The sequence below is a fragment of the Macroventuria anomochaeta genome (assembly GCF_010093625.1).
Source record: "Macroventuria anomochaeta strain CBS 525.71 unplaced genomic scaffold BU25scaffold_25, whole genome shotgun sequence".
Lineage (NCBI taxonomy): Eukaryota > Fungi > Ascomycota > Dothideomycetes > Pleosporales > Didymellaceae > Macroventuria > Macroventuria anomochaeta.
The window spans coordinates 102,609-120,604 of record NW_022985386.1 but is presented as its reverse complement, the minus strand read 5'-3'; the positions used below and the strand labels follow the sequence as shown (position 1 = coordinate 120,604).

General features: G+C 51.9%; 6 protein-coding genes across 6 annotated transcripts; all 6 read right to left on the bottom strand.

The window, feature by feature from the left end:
• Window positions 1–483: 483 nt before the first annotated feature.
• Window positions 484–3,290, bottom strand: BU25DRAFT_113824 (glycoside hydrolase family 94 protein). Its single transcript, XM_033700367.1, has one exon. The coding sequence runs from the start codon at window positions 2,879–2,881 to the stop codon at window positions 518–520; it is 2,364 nt and encodes a 787-aa protein (XP_033559663.1). The 5' UTR covers window positions 2,882–3,290; the 3' UTR covers window positions 484–517.
• BU25DRAFT_412518 (WD40 repeat-like protein) lies at window positions 3,126–5,215 on the bottom strand. Its single transcript, XM_033706812.1, has one exon. It carries the CDS (start codon window positions 5,138–5,140, stop codon window positions 3,416–3,418), a length of 1,725 nt encoding a protein of 574 aa, XP_033559662.1. The 5' UTR covers window positions 5,141–5,215; the 3' UTR covers window positions 3,126–3,415.
• A 3,042-nt stretch (window positions 5,216–8,257) lies between these two features.
• On the bottom strand, window positions 8,258–9,184 carry BU25DRAFT_460206 (uncharacterized protein; the record flags this gene model as incomplete). Its single annotated transcript, XM_033710336.1, has 2 exons — window positions 8,258–8,493; window positions 9,028–9,184. 2 exons carry the CDS (start codon window positions 9,182–9,184, stop codon window positions 8,258–8,260), a joined length of 393 nt encoding a protein of 130 aa, XP_033559661.1.
• Window positions 9,185–10,353: 1,169 nt separating this feature from the next.
• Window positions 10,354–12,083, bottom strand: BU25DRAFT_112954 (uncharacterized protein). Its single transcript, XM_033700365.1, has one exon. The coding sequence runs from the start codon at window positions 11,876–11,878 to the stop codon at window positions 10,661–10,663; it is 1,218 nt and encodes a 405-aa protein (XP_033559660.1). The 5' UTR covers window positions 11,879–12,083; the 3' UTR covers window positions 10,354–10,660.
• A 1,271-nt stretch (window positions 12,084–13,354) lies between these two features.
• On the bottom strand, window positions 13,355–14,487 carry BU25DRAFT_113751 (uncharacterized protein). Its single transcript, XM_033700366.1, has one exon. The coding sequence runs from the start codon at window positions 14,025–14,027 to the stop codon at window positions 13,449–13,451; it is 579 nt and encodes a 192-aa protein (XP_033559659.1). The 5' UTR covers window positions 14,028–14,487; the 3' UTR covers window positions 13,355–13,448.
• Window positions 14,488–15,868: 1,381 nt separating this feature from the next.
• On the bottom strand, window positions 15,869–17,744 carry BU25DRAFT_423182 (uncharacterized protein; the record flags this gene model as incomplete). The annotated part of the gene is made up of 4 exons (XM_033708197.1): window positions 15,869–16,168; window positions 16,217–17,305; window positions 17,411–17,453; window positions 17,572–17,744. The coding sequence occupies 4 exons, from the start codon at window positions 17,742–17,744 to the stop codon at window positions 15,869–15,871; spliced, it is 1,605 nt and encodes a 534-aa protein (XP_033559658.1).
• Between the last annotated feature and the right edge of the window lie 252 nt (window positions 17,745–17,996).

The following is a 17,996-nucleotide window of genomic DNA, read 5'->3' as shown; positions in this document are numbered from 1 at the left end:
GCAGCTGGAGTTGCAACGACGTAGCGGAAAGACAGATGCATCATGATGTTTTCACGTTGAAGTTTCCGTCTCAACTATGCGCGTATGAGAATTCATTCTGAGAGCAAAGCACAACAATCTTATCATACAAGCTAACTTGCGCCAACTGGCAGATCAGCCAGGCTTGGGAGTGTTACCCGCCGCCGCTAGCACTCCACCGCTCGCAGCACCCCTAGCGCCAGCCCCAATAGATGCCAGCCCGCAACGCCCACGCCTGCACACATCATGTGACTGCGATGGACAGGGCAGGCAACAAGGCGCGCACACACAGGGACCCGGCTGAGCGCTACAGCCGCCGTCGCCGCTCGCCAGGAAGTTCGTGTGAATAGGGTCACATTTGATTCTAGAAGAATGTGCTGACTATGTTGTAGGGAAGGCTTTGAGCAGACCAAGAGGGTCGAACTACATACACAATCCTATTGGAAAAGATTCGATAGGAATCGCCAGTCAAATGTAAAGCCGATGTCTTTTTTCTCTCCTATGGAATCTGCACGTCAAGTCTATACGTCCTGCCAGCTTTTACATATTTCACAACTGTTCCATCTAGCTCATTCCCATCCAAGATCACTTCCACGCTCTTCACATCGGCGCGCTTAATCTCTACCTCGAAAGTCGCTCCCCGGAATTGCCTGCTCACCTTAATACCGTCCCATCTCTTTGGCAACTTCGGATCGATCTTCAAGCCCTCCTTAACACCCCTCAACCCACACAGCCCCTCTATGATGCATCGATACGCCCAGCTTACAGTGCCGGTATTGAACAATTGCGAACTGCGCCCAGCCGTGCGCTGGAACTTCTCGATACCCCAGCCTCCACGGTAGTAGTTTGGTATGAACACCGGCAACTGACCTCTTGCCAGTAGATCTTCTTCATCTGGCCCAGCAATCATTGCGCGAAGGCAGGAGTATGCGCGATCTGCCTCGTCGATGGTGTACATCGCCCACGCGTAGAAAGATGCAGCGTGGTTGTACACACTGCCATTCTCGCCTTGTCCGGGATACTTCTGCGTCACGCGGCCAACATCTTCGCGCATGGCTGTGAACGGTGGCGCAAACATAAGCACACCATATGGAGTCGTGAGTTGGCTGTCAATCTGCGGCAAAATCTTCTTGATCTTTTCAGACGAAGCCGCGCCACCGAGAATACTCCATGCCTGCGGGTTGAGCCAGATACGGCCTTCTTTGTCGTCTTTGATACCAAACGTAACACCGTCGTCTGTGATGCCTCGAGAGAACCAATCACCGTCCCATAAATATCGGTTCGCTGACTCGTTGACGGTTTTTGCGCCTTCGCGATACCTGTTTGCAGTGTCGACTTTGTCGACTTGTTCGCAGACATCGGCCCAGAGGTTCACCGCGTACGCGGTAGCGACGGTCAGCCAGCCTGACACACCGACCCCTTTTGGACCAACCATGTTCATGGGGTCGCACCAGTCGCCTTGTGCGATGTAGCTCAGGCCTCGAGTATCTCTTGCGCTGGAAGAAAGAAGCCAGTCCATTGCGCGACTGAAGCGTTCAAAGACCGTATGCGTGTCTCCGTGCAAGCTCTTGACTTTCTTGTCGAGAAGATCGTAGTCTCCTGTCTCGCTGAGGTAGATTTCTAGTGCGATGGGGAGCCAGACACAGTGATCTGTATGCGGAATTTGATTGATGTACTTCAGCTCCGCACCTTCCGTCAGTAAGATCCCATCGGGCATTGCGCCACTCTCTTCCTGCTGACCAATTGCAGTAAGGATTGCGTCGCGACACACGTTAGGCTTGATGAAGGCCATACCCATGTTGTCCTGCAGGTAGTTCCGAGTCTGAGGGTCGGTGGTAAGCCGATTGACGTCGCCGTGATAGTAGACTTGTCGTGGTAGCCAATTGTTGACAAAGTTGTCGAGATCTTTATCTGGTGTTTCGATCTTGAGACATCCACTGCCTGCTGCGATGTATGCTTCATACTCTTTCCGGGCCTGTGCAAGACCATCCTTGCTGAGATATTTCTCTCGCATGGCGAGGATCTCCGCTTCGTCGAATGCTGGACCCAAGAGAAATCGGTATTCCTCCGAGCTGTTCGGCTGAAGCTCAGCTCGATACTGCACCGCAGCTGTAGGGGTCTCGTATCTCGCATCGCTATTGCTCAAGTACTCCGCTTCCAATGCTTCTGGGGCGTGTAAATTGCCTTCGCCCTCAAATGCGTCTTGTCTAGCTTCCCATGCAACCGGTGCCTGCTCGCACAAAAAGTAGGTCTTGTCTTTCAGGAACTTCGTCTTCGGGTAGTCTTCTGCTTTCTGATATGGCGTCTTACTGCTTGCCACAATACCGCCTACTTCCTCGTTCCACTCTGCCTCCTGATTCATCCAGGACATATATCCGAAGGGAAAGAAGGGGTACACACTGGTCTTCCGCTTCCGGTTCGAAATGTTGGTGACTCTTATACTCCACAGCTCAGCGACATCCTCTGTCGGCAGCAGCAGGTTCATCTCCACCCTCACTCCATCCTTCTCTACTGTCCATTGGATATCACTTTTTCCAACTGAAAACACGAACCGATCCGGTTTCGCTCGGACTGGCTCATACGGCGCCGACCAAATCTCTCCCGTCTCTTCATCCTTAACATAGACAAACCGCCCAGGATGATGTGCATAATAATTTTGCTCCGGCTGCATGAAGGTCTTGGCTTCAAGATTCGGCGCGTGGACATACTTCGCAGGTTCGGGCTGCATGAACTGAGCGGTTGCGTAGCCGCGGCAGGTTACCTGGATCATCATCTTTTGGTTCCAGAGGAAGCCGCTGGCTTTGGCCATCGCAGCATGGTTTGTGAGTTCATAACGATCGCCGTTGTGCGCTGAACGGATCATGATGGACGGCTTCTTGATGTTGTTTCTTCGGAGTGGATAGCGAATAGTAGCGTTGGGCGATCATCCAATTCAAAGGCGCGTTATACATATACTTGCGTGTTTTCGACCAGAGATTCGAAGAGCGTCCAGTGGGAACATCCTTCAAGTCTCGGTAATGGGACCAGGGTCGTTATAAGGCTCGGGAAACAATAAGCCGCACGTGGAGGAGTACAGGGAGGAGTAAGCGAAACATCGGTGTAGTAGTGTGGGGTTCAGCCTAAAAGGGTAACCCTGAGGCGGTTAAACGGTCCGTGACGCCTTTAGCCAAACGCGATGCGCGCTCGTGGGGGTGAACCGGGGTGGAACATCTTGGCGTGCGACTTGTCAAACGTAAGACTGCTGGCGTGAGTGTCGAGAGCTGTCTGAAGGTTAAGAAAGAGAACTCACGAGCTGAGGCACAAGTCAAGAAAAAGAGTGGATTTGCAGTCGCGATATACCTGTAAGGCCGCGAATGGATAGCCCTCCTTCCTACTCGGTAGTGGACAACCCAATCCCTTAAGAGGAAGAGGTCTCGCCGACAGTCTCGTTCCGCTGCTCAGTCTTACCTTTCTCTGATCGTCTGGTGACCATGACATACTTCCCCGTCTCTGGGAAAGGCGTCTTCTTTTTGCTCGAAGTCTCTTGCTCTTCCTTCTCCGGCGCGTTCTCCCACCAGGAGTTCTGGATCACGATGCCAGACGACCAGTATCTTACCTTACCATCACCGTCGACGCTAACATAGCCGTCCCGAATGCCAGTGATCTTGATGTTTCCATGGAACCCATTGCTCACCCACACACTATCAACATCCTTCGGGTGCATGAACAGTTCTTTCGAATTACGCTGGGTATCGTAGACAAGATTCGTGCCGTCAGAGAAGTACAGATGGAGGAGGCGTCCGTCATCCAGCCAGTTGATATGTTCGACACTGGTGCAGCCCCGGTTCTTGTCGTCTTCGATCTGGTAGTGCTGTGTGATTGTGCCTTGTGTGCCGTCAAATGGGCGCCAAACGTACGCGTGCTTTCCGGTGCAGAGCGCAATTTGTTGCCCGTCTGGGTGCCACGCAAGGCTGCGGCACCAGTCTCGAAAATCAAAGCCCTCCGGAAAGCTAGCTCTTCCCTGACCGCTTTGCGCATCGTGGACGAAGAGAGCTTGTCCATTTCCGGTACTCCAGACTATGTGCTTCGAATCAGCGGAGAATGCACCAGTCCAAGCTTGGCCACCTCCAGTAGTGACCCATTCGAGCTCGCCGGTTGCCGCGGAGTACATGCGTAATGTCCCATCCCAGGCTACGGAAGCTATATGCTCTTCATTGGGACTGATCGCAGACCACATGATAGCATCCGTGTGACCCGAAAGACGATGCAGCTCCTTGCCATTTATGACGTCCATCACGATGACGCGTGGGAGATCGTCGGGATCTCTCATGCCTGATTGAGTCGATTTGTTCTGTGTGTGATACAGAAACAATTTTGCATCGCTGCTGAAAGACGTAGAGCCAAATCCGCCAAGCTCGGCATCGTCAAAGACTGTGTTGTGTCGACGGCGATGGGTTGTGGCCACATTCTTCAGTGCTTTCGCGAAGTCTGTGTGCAACAATGATGCTTTGACAAAGTCCTTGGACCACTCGTGTTTCCTTGTGAGATCCGGGAGGATTGCATCGATGGCTTGCGCTGCGAATGCGGACGCATCAATTGGTTCTTCTTGATCCAGCAGACGCCCCTGTTCATCAAACTCCCAAGCAACGAGCTGATTATCTACTCCAGTTCTTCTGCCCTCGTCTGATGCACTGCAGATAAGAGCATAGACTGGCGTTGGTGGCCTGGCGGTTTCACCTTCAGCACTCTTCCTTTCGGTTGGTTGCCTCAGGGGAGCGAAGACCAAATAACCTACGCCATCGACCACCTGGCACAACTCCTGCGATTCGATATTATAGACAAGAATGCGCTCGTGTGTTGAAGTTATGGCGAGCAGTTTGTGGTCAGGGCTGATAGCAGCGTAGTAACTTTCGTATGGGGACTCGGGCTGTCCATCTCTGATTGCGTGCTGGAAATTGAGCCAATGTGTCTCGTCTCCCCATTGCCTTGGATGCCCAGGAGCGTATTGCGCGACTTCACCGTTGAGTTCGAAGTCATGCAACGGTTTCAAAGGGAAGGTCCATTCTTTGACCAAGTCTTTGTATGGGCAGCAGGTCCTTTCCGCTTTCACGATTCCTACGGGAGTAGCTTCGGTGGTGGCCATGTTGAGATTGTTGCCTTGAGTTCTGTATGTTAGTTGTGATTTATGCTTTTGCTATTGCGGTTGCCTGAAGCTTGGCCGCCACTTCCATAAGCCGAGCTCCGCATTAGATGCACATCATATAGGCAGGGTACTAGCAACGAATGAAAATGTGAACGATACGAGAACGAAATGCAAAATCGACACCAGGCATCCAGGCAGCAGCAAAGGAGAGAGCATTGAGAAGAAATGTGTGAGCTGAAACGAAACGCCAATCTCATAAATTGCCAACCACCCATTAAAGCTCAACCGCTCTGAGGAGCAGGAACGATGAGGGTGATGCAGCAGAGAATGATGCCAGATTGACTCACCAATCCGGAGCTTCTATAGAGGTGCAGCCACGAGAGCAGCGCACGCCCACAGCGACTTGGAGTTGTTGATCTTGGGTGTTGCCTTTGTTCAGCAGCCATACATCAACAGATGTTGGGACTGACCCGACTGCTGAACCCACAATCGAGGTGCAAAGACCTCGAGTGTGTTACGCCCGTGTGCTACATGACTGGCAAGTGCATGTGCCGCAGGAGATGCAAACCCATAAGGCGAGCAATGTGCGGGACATCGTAGGCGTCCAGGCAGTCATATAGTGACATTGCTGATCGAGAGCGCCGACGTTACAGATACTCGCTCTTTGTCGCTGTTCGCAAACGCATATATGGCGAGTACTGTAGTCTGAACTTGATGATGGGTGAGCGTTGCGAAGAGAAACTGAGGAGGCGCGGAAAGACCCACCTTGTCTAGCGCGTCGGCTAGCGTGGCTCTAGGGCGTTTCTCTCAAGGCTCGTATCTTCAGATCATCACCATTGTCATCTCCACAGAAGAATGGATCCGAATACTCATCTCACATCATCTAGCCATTCCTCGTCATCTATATTGGTCTTTCTCACACATAACTGGTGCCCGGTCGACGTATCAGCGGTCTGCCTTCAATTCAAACTCCTCCCAAAGGTACAATATCTTAACAATCCTCTAATCGCTCTCGGTCGGCACCATATTGAACCCCAGCATCGCCGCGTTCTCAGCCATGGCCTCCTTCGGCAGCGTATATCTCTCATTACCTTTCTTTCAGGCAACAAGCGGCATGTTCTGCACCTCAAACGCCTTACCACCCGCCATGTTCATCGCGCTTGGATACTGCATGATTGACATGAGATCGTACCCGCGCTGATGCGTGACAGTGTAGCGATGATTGATTGATTAGTTTAACGTCCTATGTGAGTCTGAGACTATGGAGGACGCGATGTGCAGTAGCTCCTCTAGTATAGAAGGAAGTAGAGTTACAAAAAGCGAGGGGGGTCTCTATAAGTACAAGGTTGGTGAGGATTTATGCCTTAAGCAAAGTTGCTAAACAATAAAAGAGTGTAGAACAAACAAAGGAGAGGAGTCGATGATTACGTAGTGCTAGGGCATGTCTAGTATAGCGATGACCCAAGCAGTCGTAATTGCCATTCTTGTCCTTACGGTACATGTCGTAGTACCCTTGGATCGAGTACTCGTGCGGCACGAAACTGAGCTGGTTCTAGGAGAAGAAAGAGTAGATGGGTGGGTTGCATAGCTTGTCCACTATCATACTGGTGGTACTTTGGATTACTTGTTCGGCTTTGTCGTAGTTGGCGAGGTTCTAGTAATTTAAGTGGACGTAGTGGTCCCTTATGTGATTTGGTGAGTGGTGGAATGACTTGCGACTTGAGAAGGTGGCTCACGGTCAGGGCGCTGGTGCTCGTGTGTCAGGCCGAGGACATGTCCAATCTCGTGGGCGGCGATCCAGTATTAGAAAGGTAGGTTACCAGCGAACATCTCGCTCCAGTCCATTCGTAGTCAGTTGCGATGCGGGCTGTTGTCTCACTCTTCTAAATTGTATCCCATCGTAGCAAAGCCTCCCCAAATCTTGTCTGGCAGGATATCAATCACTAGAGTACCGTTCGGGATCTTGGGGTTCCCTATATTGGTCAGTACCGAGCTTCAAGCAATTGTACGAACCGCCTCGACTTACGATCGTCGTCGAACTATCACAAGGCCATCTGTTGACCATCCATGTACTCCGAGAACCCTCCAAGACGATGACCTTTCCCAGGCCCACCGTTACCCAGGAGATTGTGTTACAACTCCCAACCTCCCTGGATTGCCGGTCCCAGCTTAGTCTTAGTCTCCAGGTCCGGCCAGCAATAATTGATGTTAACAATACCTTTGTCATCCTTTGGCCATAGCTTCATAGGGCTCGTGCCGGCGAGTACATGCGCCTACCCCATCACAGGGTTAGCGTCATACTGTGCGACAACCTTCTCAAGCAGAGTGACATTGCCTACGTACTTGAAGTCGTTGAGTGGCAGGATGCAGGACGTTGTGATGACAGCGAAGGCTGTCACTAGGATCGGGATGCGCCAAAGGGGGGATATGGTTACGGCATCTCGAGTTGCGAAGGTGTGTGAGAGGAAGTGGGTGTATTGGTGAACGCAGCGTTGATTTTATACGAGTGTGCACGAAGCTTCTCACGCTAAGCGAAGCATTGGTAAGTATAAGTGAAGGAAACTGTTGTTGAAGGGTTTAGATGTCGATTGATCCCAAGAGCTATTGGCAGGAATTGATCAAGATAATATAGTAGAAGGGAATAGCAGTGAAGGGGTAGGGAAGCAAACCGAGCTAACCGTATGAGCTGGACGATCAGTGCAGCAGACCGCTAGCAAACAGATGGTAATCGGTGGATATTTTCACTCCCTCCGACAACGGTCAACAACGAGTGCTCATCAGAACATCCCAGAGGTATTCGGGCACTCTATTTCATTCACTCTGCATCTACACTTCAGATTCTACTATATTGATCACCAGAGAACACACCATCACTGGCTCATCCCCAACCCCACCTTAACCATTCCAGGGATACATCATCTTCAGCGCTTTAGTGTCACTCTCCGTTGACCGTGTCCCAAAGCGAGTATCCTCTGCATTGCTGTCGGTGGCCTTTTCTGGTGGCGTATACCCATCCCCTCCATTTTTCCACTTCAGCAGCACATCATCCAGCTTCTTCCTGCGGCTTTGAGTGTTTATGGTGCTCGGGTAGTGCATGATGGACGTGAGATCATAGCCTTAGTCGTAGGTCATGGTGTAGGGGTGGTTGGCGCCGTCGAAGTGGTTGTGTTCCCAGTAGGGGACCGTCAAGTAGTCCCGTACTGCGAAGCCGATGTCTTTCCACGGGGAGAGGCGGCTGTAGATGGGGAAAGTGCAGAGGTCCTTGATTGTCAAGCTGTGGTGGTTTCGTACTTGCTCGGCTACGGCCTTGTAATTCTTCAGGTTTCTGCACTCGAAAATCATGTGGTGGTCGCCTGTGTGTATGCGGGTTAGTACAAAGAGAGGTAAGTATGTGTCAAGAGTGCTTACGATCCGGACGCTGATATTCGTGCGTGAATCCAAAATACGTGACCCGTTTCGTGAGCTGCAACCCAAGCGTTGTAGCCAGGCGGATTAGCTGGAAGGTATCCTAGGATGATGCCATGACGATCCTAGCGAGCACCCCAGTCCAAGGGCCGATACCGCTCGTCTGTAACATCCTTGATGTAGACCTGGAGAGTGCCAGGCTGTTGCGGTATCAATCGGTCCGTACGAGACCCGATTGATACCCTTGCTTAGACTGTTCTGGACTAGCACGTTCCAAGGCCAGTATATATCGTCGTCTCCTAGCTAGATAGCAATTCAGCGCATCATTCCACCGACCCGATAGTTCTACGTTATCGTTTACCGTAGCTATCAGTGTACTACAGCGGCTACGCCGCCACACAGGCTCTACTTTGGGGTTCCCTGTGATGAAGTAAATGATCAGATTGTACTCTCAATGAGATTACACAAGGTTTTACACTTACAGATTGGATATAAAGCATAGCAGTACTCGCTCTGTCCACGTGATGGTGTCCCTGAGAGACCACCCAGGCGTTGGCCGTTGCCCGGACTAGCATTACGTAGTGAATTGTACCAAAGCCGCCAGCCGCCCCAATCGCCTACTTTAATTTGCGTTGGCATCTTTTTCCACGTAACAGTACTTGATTTTGGCGATGCCGTTTGTTGCGGTGTATATAACCTTTAGGACCCAAGGATCAGAATGGTCGGCCTTCTTGTATCGCTGAGGGGCCGCGACACCGTTGCTGTTAGCTAGTTAGTGTTTGACTAGGTTGGTGTCTCCGAGAACGTGAGTCCAGCCAGTTGCGGCGGGCCTGGCTTCAAATTGAGCGACAGCTCCTTCGAGCAGGGTAGTGTTGTCAATATAGCGGAGGCCGTTGAACGGGGGTACACAAGAGAGAACAAGATTGGGAAATGCAGTCAGGAGGAGCAGCATCTTCCACAATGCGAACTTGAGACGCGCCATGTTGAGCCTGTGGACGATGTAGCGGGAAGGCGGAGGACCCTGAGCGGGTTCGTTCTTGTTTATACACAAAGTAGGGTTTAGCTTCATGACGCTAGCGACGAATCATGGGGGAGGAATAGGTGAAACAGAGGCCCTCAAACTCAGCGGGCGCCAGCCAAAGCGTTCCACGGCCTCTCACTGCGGCCCACTCTCAGCCGTGAGTTCAGGCTCCCCTCTCGCTCTTCTCGTTGCGAATTGTTGGTTGGCAGTGTTGTTATATTCTGTCGCTGGTTTGCGATTGCTTTTGCGTGGTCTCGTGTCGAATCTAACAGTGATCACCTGGGATTTGTCGGTACACTGCAGATGATCAGTCAGATTGGAAACTCGTAAGCGGTCACATTAAAAGCTGACCGCTGCTGTTCCCATTTTTCTAGAAGTGATCGAGCGTTCGGGATTTCGTATTCGGTCGATGTGAGTAAGTCGGAAGATCAGAATGATGAGTTGTTGCACAGCTTGCACTTTGAGCTGTTGAGGACTACTACTTGTATCTTCATCTAAGTGGCATGCCTCCAGATCTTCCCTCGGAACGTGCTATACGGTGGCAGTGAGTTCACCTGAGCCACCAATTCCGGCCTGTGCAATGAGTTCACCAGATCGAGACCTCAGGGGCGATGGCATTGCCCAGAGATCTCAACTCACACTTGAAGTAGGCTTTATCGTCTTGTCTATGCTGTCGGCCCTACGTTTCAAGTGATGCGTAGCTTACACATGGCGAGAACATGTTCCTGTTGGGAGCCGTTTAGTGGTCATAGCGGAGTCAGTGTAGGATGTGGATCAAAGTCAATCGAGTAATTCTATATGATGTCCAGAATGGGGGTACTTGCGATTCTACCAGACGTATTATTCTTGGGTTGTTCTATTGATGAGCTGCGCCTTGCTTCGATGAGTGCGAAAAGCGCTGCGTCTACTTCATAACTTTAATTCATCAAGGAGAATCTCTGCAATCATTACAGCGTCCATCAACCAGCAGAATACTTCAGAAGTGTTCCAGACACTGATATTATAAATTATGGTTTGTGCAAGCTGATTGCACAGCATAAGCTTGCCCGAAGCTCAGAGATGGCGTCGGTCACGACAGTCGTGTTCTCAGCGATCTAGTAGTAAATCTCTGTACCTTGGCCGAACGCATCGTCTATTATACTAATGTTGAGGTCGCAGACGTTCGTGGGTAAGAGATCGTCCTCTACAATTGTGCTCATGAATTGGTTCCAAGATTCTGTGTTGTCCATCAAACCCTGTAGGGTCGCGGTGTGATGATCCTTGTAGTCTTTGCGCGGCGCCCGAGGTGGACACGATGGAAAGGCGATCTGCTGAAAAGCAAGCTGCGCCAGCGCAGCTGCGTCATCGCCAGATCTGAAGTATTCAAGACGATCTTGCAGGTGGGGCTTTGCGTTATTCTCCGGATAGCCTTCCACGCGTCCGGTATCATGAGGGTTCCAACCAAAATCTCCGAGCTGAGGCTGAGATTGCAAGATCCTGCCCCATTCCATGCGGATCGCTGGTCGCTGGAGAAGAGAATGAATGACATTGCTCTGACGCCAGTTTTTCATAGTCTTATTATCCCTCTCGAAATGTTGCGCAACGTGGTTGCAGCGCTCTCTCCAATCGCTACTGAAATGTGTGCAGAAGCCACATCCCCAGCCAGACCGCGACTGACGCTTCTGTTTGGCAGCCTCAGAGTGTCCCTCCCTTTGACAAGTCTCACAATTGTGACGTGTGTCGTGGTGATAGAGAAAGTCTTTCTCGAGGAAGTAGACGGCGCTACATAGGTTACAACGAAAGACAGATTGGCGTTCTTGATAGGTTTCCTCGTGACGCTTCCAGTCGTATTTCTCAATGAAGGGCTCTTCACAAGAGGTGCACCAATACCTCGGCTCTCTTTGCGATCGTCGACTTCGACGTGTCCGTGAGATGCATGTTGCGAAAGGGTCTTTCTCCGGAGCTACATGCCGCTGCGATATTTTTCTCTTTGCCATCGACGGTGCGGGCGATACCGGCGATACAGGCTCCTCGACGGGGCTAGCGACATAAGATGAAGGTATTAAAGGATTAAAGTATGTCGTGGTACCAAGGCTGGATGTGCGTTGACTGTAGGGTTGTTCGGATACGTTTGACCAAGACGAATTCGTTGAGGCCATCGACGTGCGTGACTGCCATTGTGAGGAAGCACTGGCATTGGAGGATCGAGGATATGAAGCGAATGACGATTGGGTTGAAGTCGACAAGCGTGGTTGCTGCAATGGTTGCTGGTATACAGGGGTAGATACTGGCCAGAAGCTCGGTTGCTGAGCTGAATAGTCTACAGCTATCATTAGCAACTAACATCAAGTCTTGCGAATGAATAGAGCGGTACCTGAGCATATGTGATTGTACACCCAGGCATCATTCTGCTGTGTGATAGACTGCTGTTGCCCATCGATGTATTCGGTTGTAGGGAACATGGTCTCATCCATGTTCATATCCATGTTCGTTGTGATATTATTATCGTAAGGCGAGCCTGCGCCGATGTCTTGAATATTAATGCTCGTAGTAATAATACATGAAAAAGCGCTTCGCTAAAAGGCGGGGAATAAAATGTCGATCGAATGGTGAGAACACGCGGGTACCGTTGAAATTAGACGAACTGCTCACTCCTTGCCTCATGGTGGTCGGTCTTAAAAGCACCGTACTTGAGTTCCTGAGGCTACAAGACGCGTCCCAAAGGGGGTTAGTCAACAGATGTTCACCTGAAACGCGGCCGCAGAGCGCGCCTCTGGCAGCTGGCGTGTTTCGTTTCAAACGTCAACGCACAGAGCCCACAAGATGACGCTGGTTGGTCATATGCTGACCGTACAGACCCGCATCGCGTTTTGTGCGGCTGTACACACTGTGCCTTTTGGGTCGAGCAGAAAGGGCGAGGTGTTGAGGGAAGTCGAGGGTGAGGAGGCTGAAACGCGTTTGGCGGACAGGCAACTGCGCCGTTCGCCAAGCGAGCTGTCGTCATAAGCGGAGCAGGAACGCACCCACATGACATTGCTGTTCATCGCTGCAGAAAGGGGACATAGGGCTATCGATATACCTGTGAACCGGAAAGCATTGCTTTGTCTTCGACTCTGACTACGATCCTTGTTCACCAGAGCCTCGAAGTGCGGAGCACCCCGATGCAGGGATAAATCTATGCCCATTCATTCCTTTGATCTTATTTCCTAGATCAAAGAAAGGTCGTCAAAAGTAGCAGATGGGAGACCTGAACCATTGGTTTAGGTATCGTTGAAGACTTCGAGCATTGTAGAGCGGGTAGTCCGTTCATGTGTGTTACTCTGGTGACTACACATCGATTGAACTGCTTCCAACGTGCCTTATTTGTTGCGGTGTATATAACCTTCAGGGTCCCAGGCTCAGGAAGGTCGGCCTTCTTGTATTGCTGCGGGGCCGCGATATTATTGGCCAAGCTGCTGCCTTTGAAGTATTGATTATGTGTTGTGAAATTGGAAGTACCCCATACGCTGTCTATACCGGATTATCAATAGCGATCATCTATGCGTGCAAACGACTCGACTGTAGCATTGACCTGTGGTGATGATATGCTGCTCTGGTGACTACATGTCGTACTAAGATTCTTTCCACAGTGGCATCTAGTCATTGGCTGGCTTCGATGCCTCGAGCTCGCTGCGCTATCAAGTCTTCCATTCAGTCCAATGACTACATGTCCCATTGCGACCTTAATATCTCATTCGTTTGCCCAGCTGTCGGCTACAATGCCTGTTGCCTTTACTCTCCCAAGCTCTTAGCTGAATGAGTTGACCACAACCATCTAGCGCCTCTCCCTGTTTTGAATGCGCCGGAGCCTGTGGAAGTTTTGCCAGAAATTGACGTCCTGCTGCCATAAGATGCTGGTCCAGTCTAGACCACAGGCAGCGAGGAGATTTGTGCCACCATCGTGACCAGCCTTTTCCGCGAGGAAAGGTGTGGCCACAACGAAAGCAACCACGGCGGGTAGCTCGCCGTTCGCCAGCAGCTTCCAGACGAGGATGCGGTAGAGAACGATGTGAGGAAGGTCACCGATGTGACCGCGGGGAGGTTCAGGGTGGGGAGCTGGGCGCACGATGGTGTACGCGGTGGTGCTGGAGGAAGCCATTGTGCAGCGGAGCGTCGTGAAAAGGTAGAAGGTGTGGTGTGGAGGTTTTCAACCGTAGAGTGTTCAGCCCAAATGGGTCTATGTGTAGCGCTGGAGAGCTTCAGGGACTTACGGATGTCGTTGCTAATAGGAGCAGAATGTTGTAGAGGCGTACGAGAGCGGGTTTCCTGAGGTGGAGATGTTGTCGGTGAAGTCGACGTAGCCAACTTGGTAAGATTTCGTAGCTTCAGCGGCTGGTCCATGCGCATGTGAAATGCCCAGGGTGACCACAGAACCAACGATATACCGAGCTGCAAGCATTGAGTGGCTCCGGAATGAGCATTCGGAGTGCGTTTGATGCTCATGATACTATTTTGGCGGTATGCGAGCAACTGAGTGTTGGGTATCACAGCCCTTTTGGCGAGTGTCGTGCACTTGCATGGCTCTTTGCCCGTCTACGCCGCTCCCCAAACCCTCACCATCCCACCACAGCACAGCCTTCGACCTCATCTCCGGTGTACTGCACACGTTATGCTCGAGTAACATGAACACTAGCCTGCCGTTACCCTCGTCCTGCTCGTTTCTCTGTGTCTGCCGCCTTGCCTCAGTGCGCCCCTTCCTCTGCAACTTCCTCGACCATACCACCCCGCCACCACCCACGCCTTTGTACAAAGCAACTGCCTGCGATGGGAGGAGAGGCTCCATTGTGTCCCTCATATGATTTGACAGAGATTGTTCATAATGGAGAAGCTGTCTTGCCAGAAAGACATTGTGCGGCGCAGCTTAGCCTCACAGCCAGTCGAGCCAACGTGGTAATTGAGCATGACGAGGCTGTCGACTTACCTACTGATACGCAGATCAGAACCGCGACACTGGATTGTCAACACAGTGTTTCTTCAGAAAGCGCCTCGAGTTCGAGTCCACATGCGCGCCCTCTCGCCGCCATCTCATTCACGAATTACGGCTTTCGAAACGAGCCGCTCAGCGAGTAAGAGTTGGCGACGACAAGCAATCCAAAGACAATGACAGGGACAGCGTCTTACCTTCGTGAAAGCGAAGTCAGTCGAGAGCGTGCGCCATCGCAGCTTCCTCGAGCCTCAACGTGGGAGTCCTGACCGAAGGAGTGTCTGAGCACCTCCTCTCCTCGCGGTCCACTACCCCATCAACGAAAGCAACGATTCCCTGCACGCACTCTACCATACTGTGACGACGAGGCGAGAACTACGTAGCAGTAGCGCCTACCAGAGATAAAAGCAGAACCAGACCGCGATCTACGATCCTTAGGCCTTGCGTAAGGGCAAGATATACACACATGCCATGTCGATGGCCACAGGAGAAAAGGACTGCAGATATTCATACTACACCTTCGTTCAATCGGACTTCGAGGCCGGGTCGATCTGCTCTTGAACTGGGCACTGACCAATGGGCTGGGAGACCGCAGGCACAACAACTGCTCTCAGTAGACGATAAGACTCGCAGCGCGCCGACAAGCCACTGCCATAAGAGTAAATTGCAACGTGTTGAAGAGATGCCATTGGCGGTGCAGGAATCGATAGTGCCTGTGGCGGGCTTTGGGAACAATTAAGATGATGAAAGGATACCGAAGCATAACAGCCAGACAGTCTGAGAACAGCAGAGAAGAACACAAGACATTCAAGAAACGGTGGATATTACTGCCTGGACAAAGACGAAGTTGGGTTTCGAATGAAAGGAACAAAGAGCAAGGACTGAGAAACAATGCGCCGGGCACGGCAGCTAGGCTCAGCTGCTCGGGCGTCGACATTGCCGATGAACACCGCCGGAGCTCCAGGGGCAGCGGAGTCAGTCACTCGAGAAGTCATTGCGGATCGCGGATGTCCATGTTGTAGATTGGGGACTGTGGTGGGATGTTGCATTGTACCACGGAGCGGCTGCGGCGAGACATGATCCAGCTCAACCTCTTCTCGAATAAGGTCTGACAAACTTCTCGAGGGTCTGGTAGTTGCAGCGGTTGGCAGTCGCAAACTTGGACGTTCGATCATGACGGAGCTGAACGCGTCTTTGTCCAGCAGCACTTTGAGCCATGCCCTCATTCCCACGCGAGAGGACTCCTTGAAATGGCGTTGAAGTCACCAGAGCGACCTCATCACGCCAGCCAACAAGCCATCCAAATGCCATACAGTCTGCTGTACTCTCTGATACCTTGCTTAGTCAACCCGCTTGTGCCTCAAGTTCTCGGAAACTCAGGAACGGGCAGCAGCTCTTCCAGCCGCTTCGCAACGGCGGCGCATCGGTCGTTGAAGGGCTCGACATTGGCTTGCAGCAGCGTTGTCCAGTCGGTCACATCTTGCAGTTTTACACCAACAAGTGCAGAGCGAATGTCCTCATGTGTCTCGTCCACAAGCTCGGCCTCGACATCGAAACTCTTTACGATGCCATGATGCACGTTCATGGTAATCTCGGGGCCGTTACAGAAGTCAAGCTTTGCGTCGAATTGTGGCGTTTGCGCCCACATCCAATCTTGCGTCTGCAGCTGTCAGCACTATTCTACGCAGAGAAAATACGAGACACTCACACGAAGCTCATCATAACCTTTTCTGATGTCGGGGATGTTCAGGTATTCATCGCCGACGGTCTCAGCGACATTGATCTTGCCGATACTAGCATACGTCACTGCGAAAACCTCTTGCAGGCGCTGCTGGTATGCTTTTAGGTCCAGGCCAATGTTCGAAACTGGCGAGCTGACGCTTTCGACGCCTTTGGCCTCGATGTTGTGCTTTGCCGGAGAGCGTAGATATTGCGAGATGATGTGCAGGTTTGGCGATTCCAGAAGGGTAGTCGCATGGTGTAGAGCTCTCTGTCGTGTGAGCTTGTATGCCGATCCAGATACCTTCAACGGCTTCGGTATTCCCTCATCGACTGTATACGGTGTACGGTGTGTGTCTTCAGGGTCGGAGGGACGCCTTTCTTGGCCTTGATCGAGCACGATGTCGTGTCGTTCATTGACCCTGGCCCGCTCGATGCCTTGCTTGCGCAATGCGCGCACGACCATCTCAGCATGTTTGTCTCTGGTAAACTCATTGCGTGGGCAGGTTATGCTCCAATTGAGGTTGCCTTCATCGTGGAAGACAGTACCACCGCCAGAGCGCCGGCGCACGAGATCGACAGCGCCTATACCTGGAGGTTCGGTGTCTTTCAGCTCGTTCGTGCCCCTCGCAGCGTTGAGGATGCTCAGATTGACCTCAGTCCACGGGTTCTGGTTGCGACCAATCACCACGCATGGCCGGTTCACGTAAAGGAAGAGGACCGTGCTGTCGGGCGGCGACTTGCGCAAAATGTGGTCTTCGATACTGAGGTTCAAATACGGATCGCTGCTGCGAGAGATGTAGCTCTGCAGCTTATTCGCAGGATTCGAAAGGGTCTCCGTGAACGACGAATAAGTTCGGCGCGCGTGCATCGGCCATGCCAGTGTTGTCGCGGTCGTTACGGGGTGATGCGGAATGCTGCGACATTTGGTGAAGCTTTTGGAGAGACACAACAGCTGCACACCTCTCGAGGGTGCCATTGTGCTTGAAGGGAGAGGGGGTGGTTGAAGTTGAGAAGCTCCAGACGCTGCGTGCTCCCGCCGCGCCAAACTGCCGGGCGGTGTCCCACGGCAACGACCCTACACATCATCATGAGGAACGTCCAAACTCAGGCTTCTTCCTCCCACTCACGCCCAGACGCGTTTTTCACAACAATGAGTCACTACCGGGTTCGATCGTCGTACCGAGCCGCTCGCGTTAATCGCGCTGCCCGTCTTCATACGTTCGCTAGACACGTGATGTGACGTGACGTGACGTGACGTGACGTGACGTGACGCTACGCTTCAACCACTGCAAACGATCATCATTGAAAGAGTGATCTGGGATGCCGTTTGCAAATGCATACCTTTGTTTGGCCATCAAACCGTGGAACTTCACTCCGGCGCATGCCCAAATCCAGATCAAAATGATGCATCCATCACGCTCGGTTTGCGCGGCACCCCTCAAAGAGGTCGAGGATCTCTGGTTGTAAAGCTTTTTCATCTTTATCATTCCCAAACCCACATCACCGAGCAGCATGGCTGGGTCGCACCGGACTTCGAGCATCTTTCGTTGTCGTCAAAGGCCGTGTCATCCATCGATGCCACGATCCATTTCGCACGTTCGTGCACCGTCGCGCCAGCCTGAGAATCCTCCAAGTCTTTTCGCCTTTTTGTGCTTCATCTCGATCTTTCCCTATTGTCATATCTCAGATTCTGCAGCGACGTACCTTTCGGAGCAGGCCTGTGCGGACACGATTATTTCTGGTAAGGAATGTACCTCAAACAACCA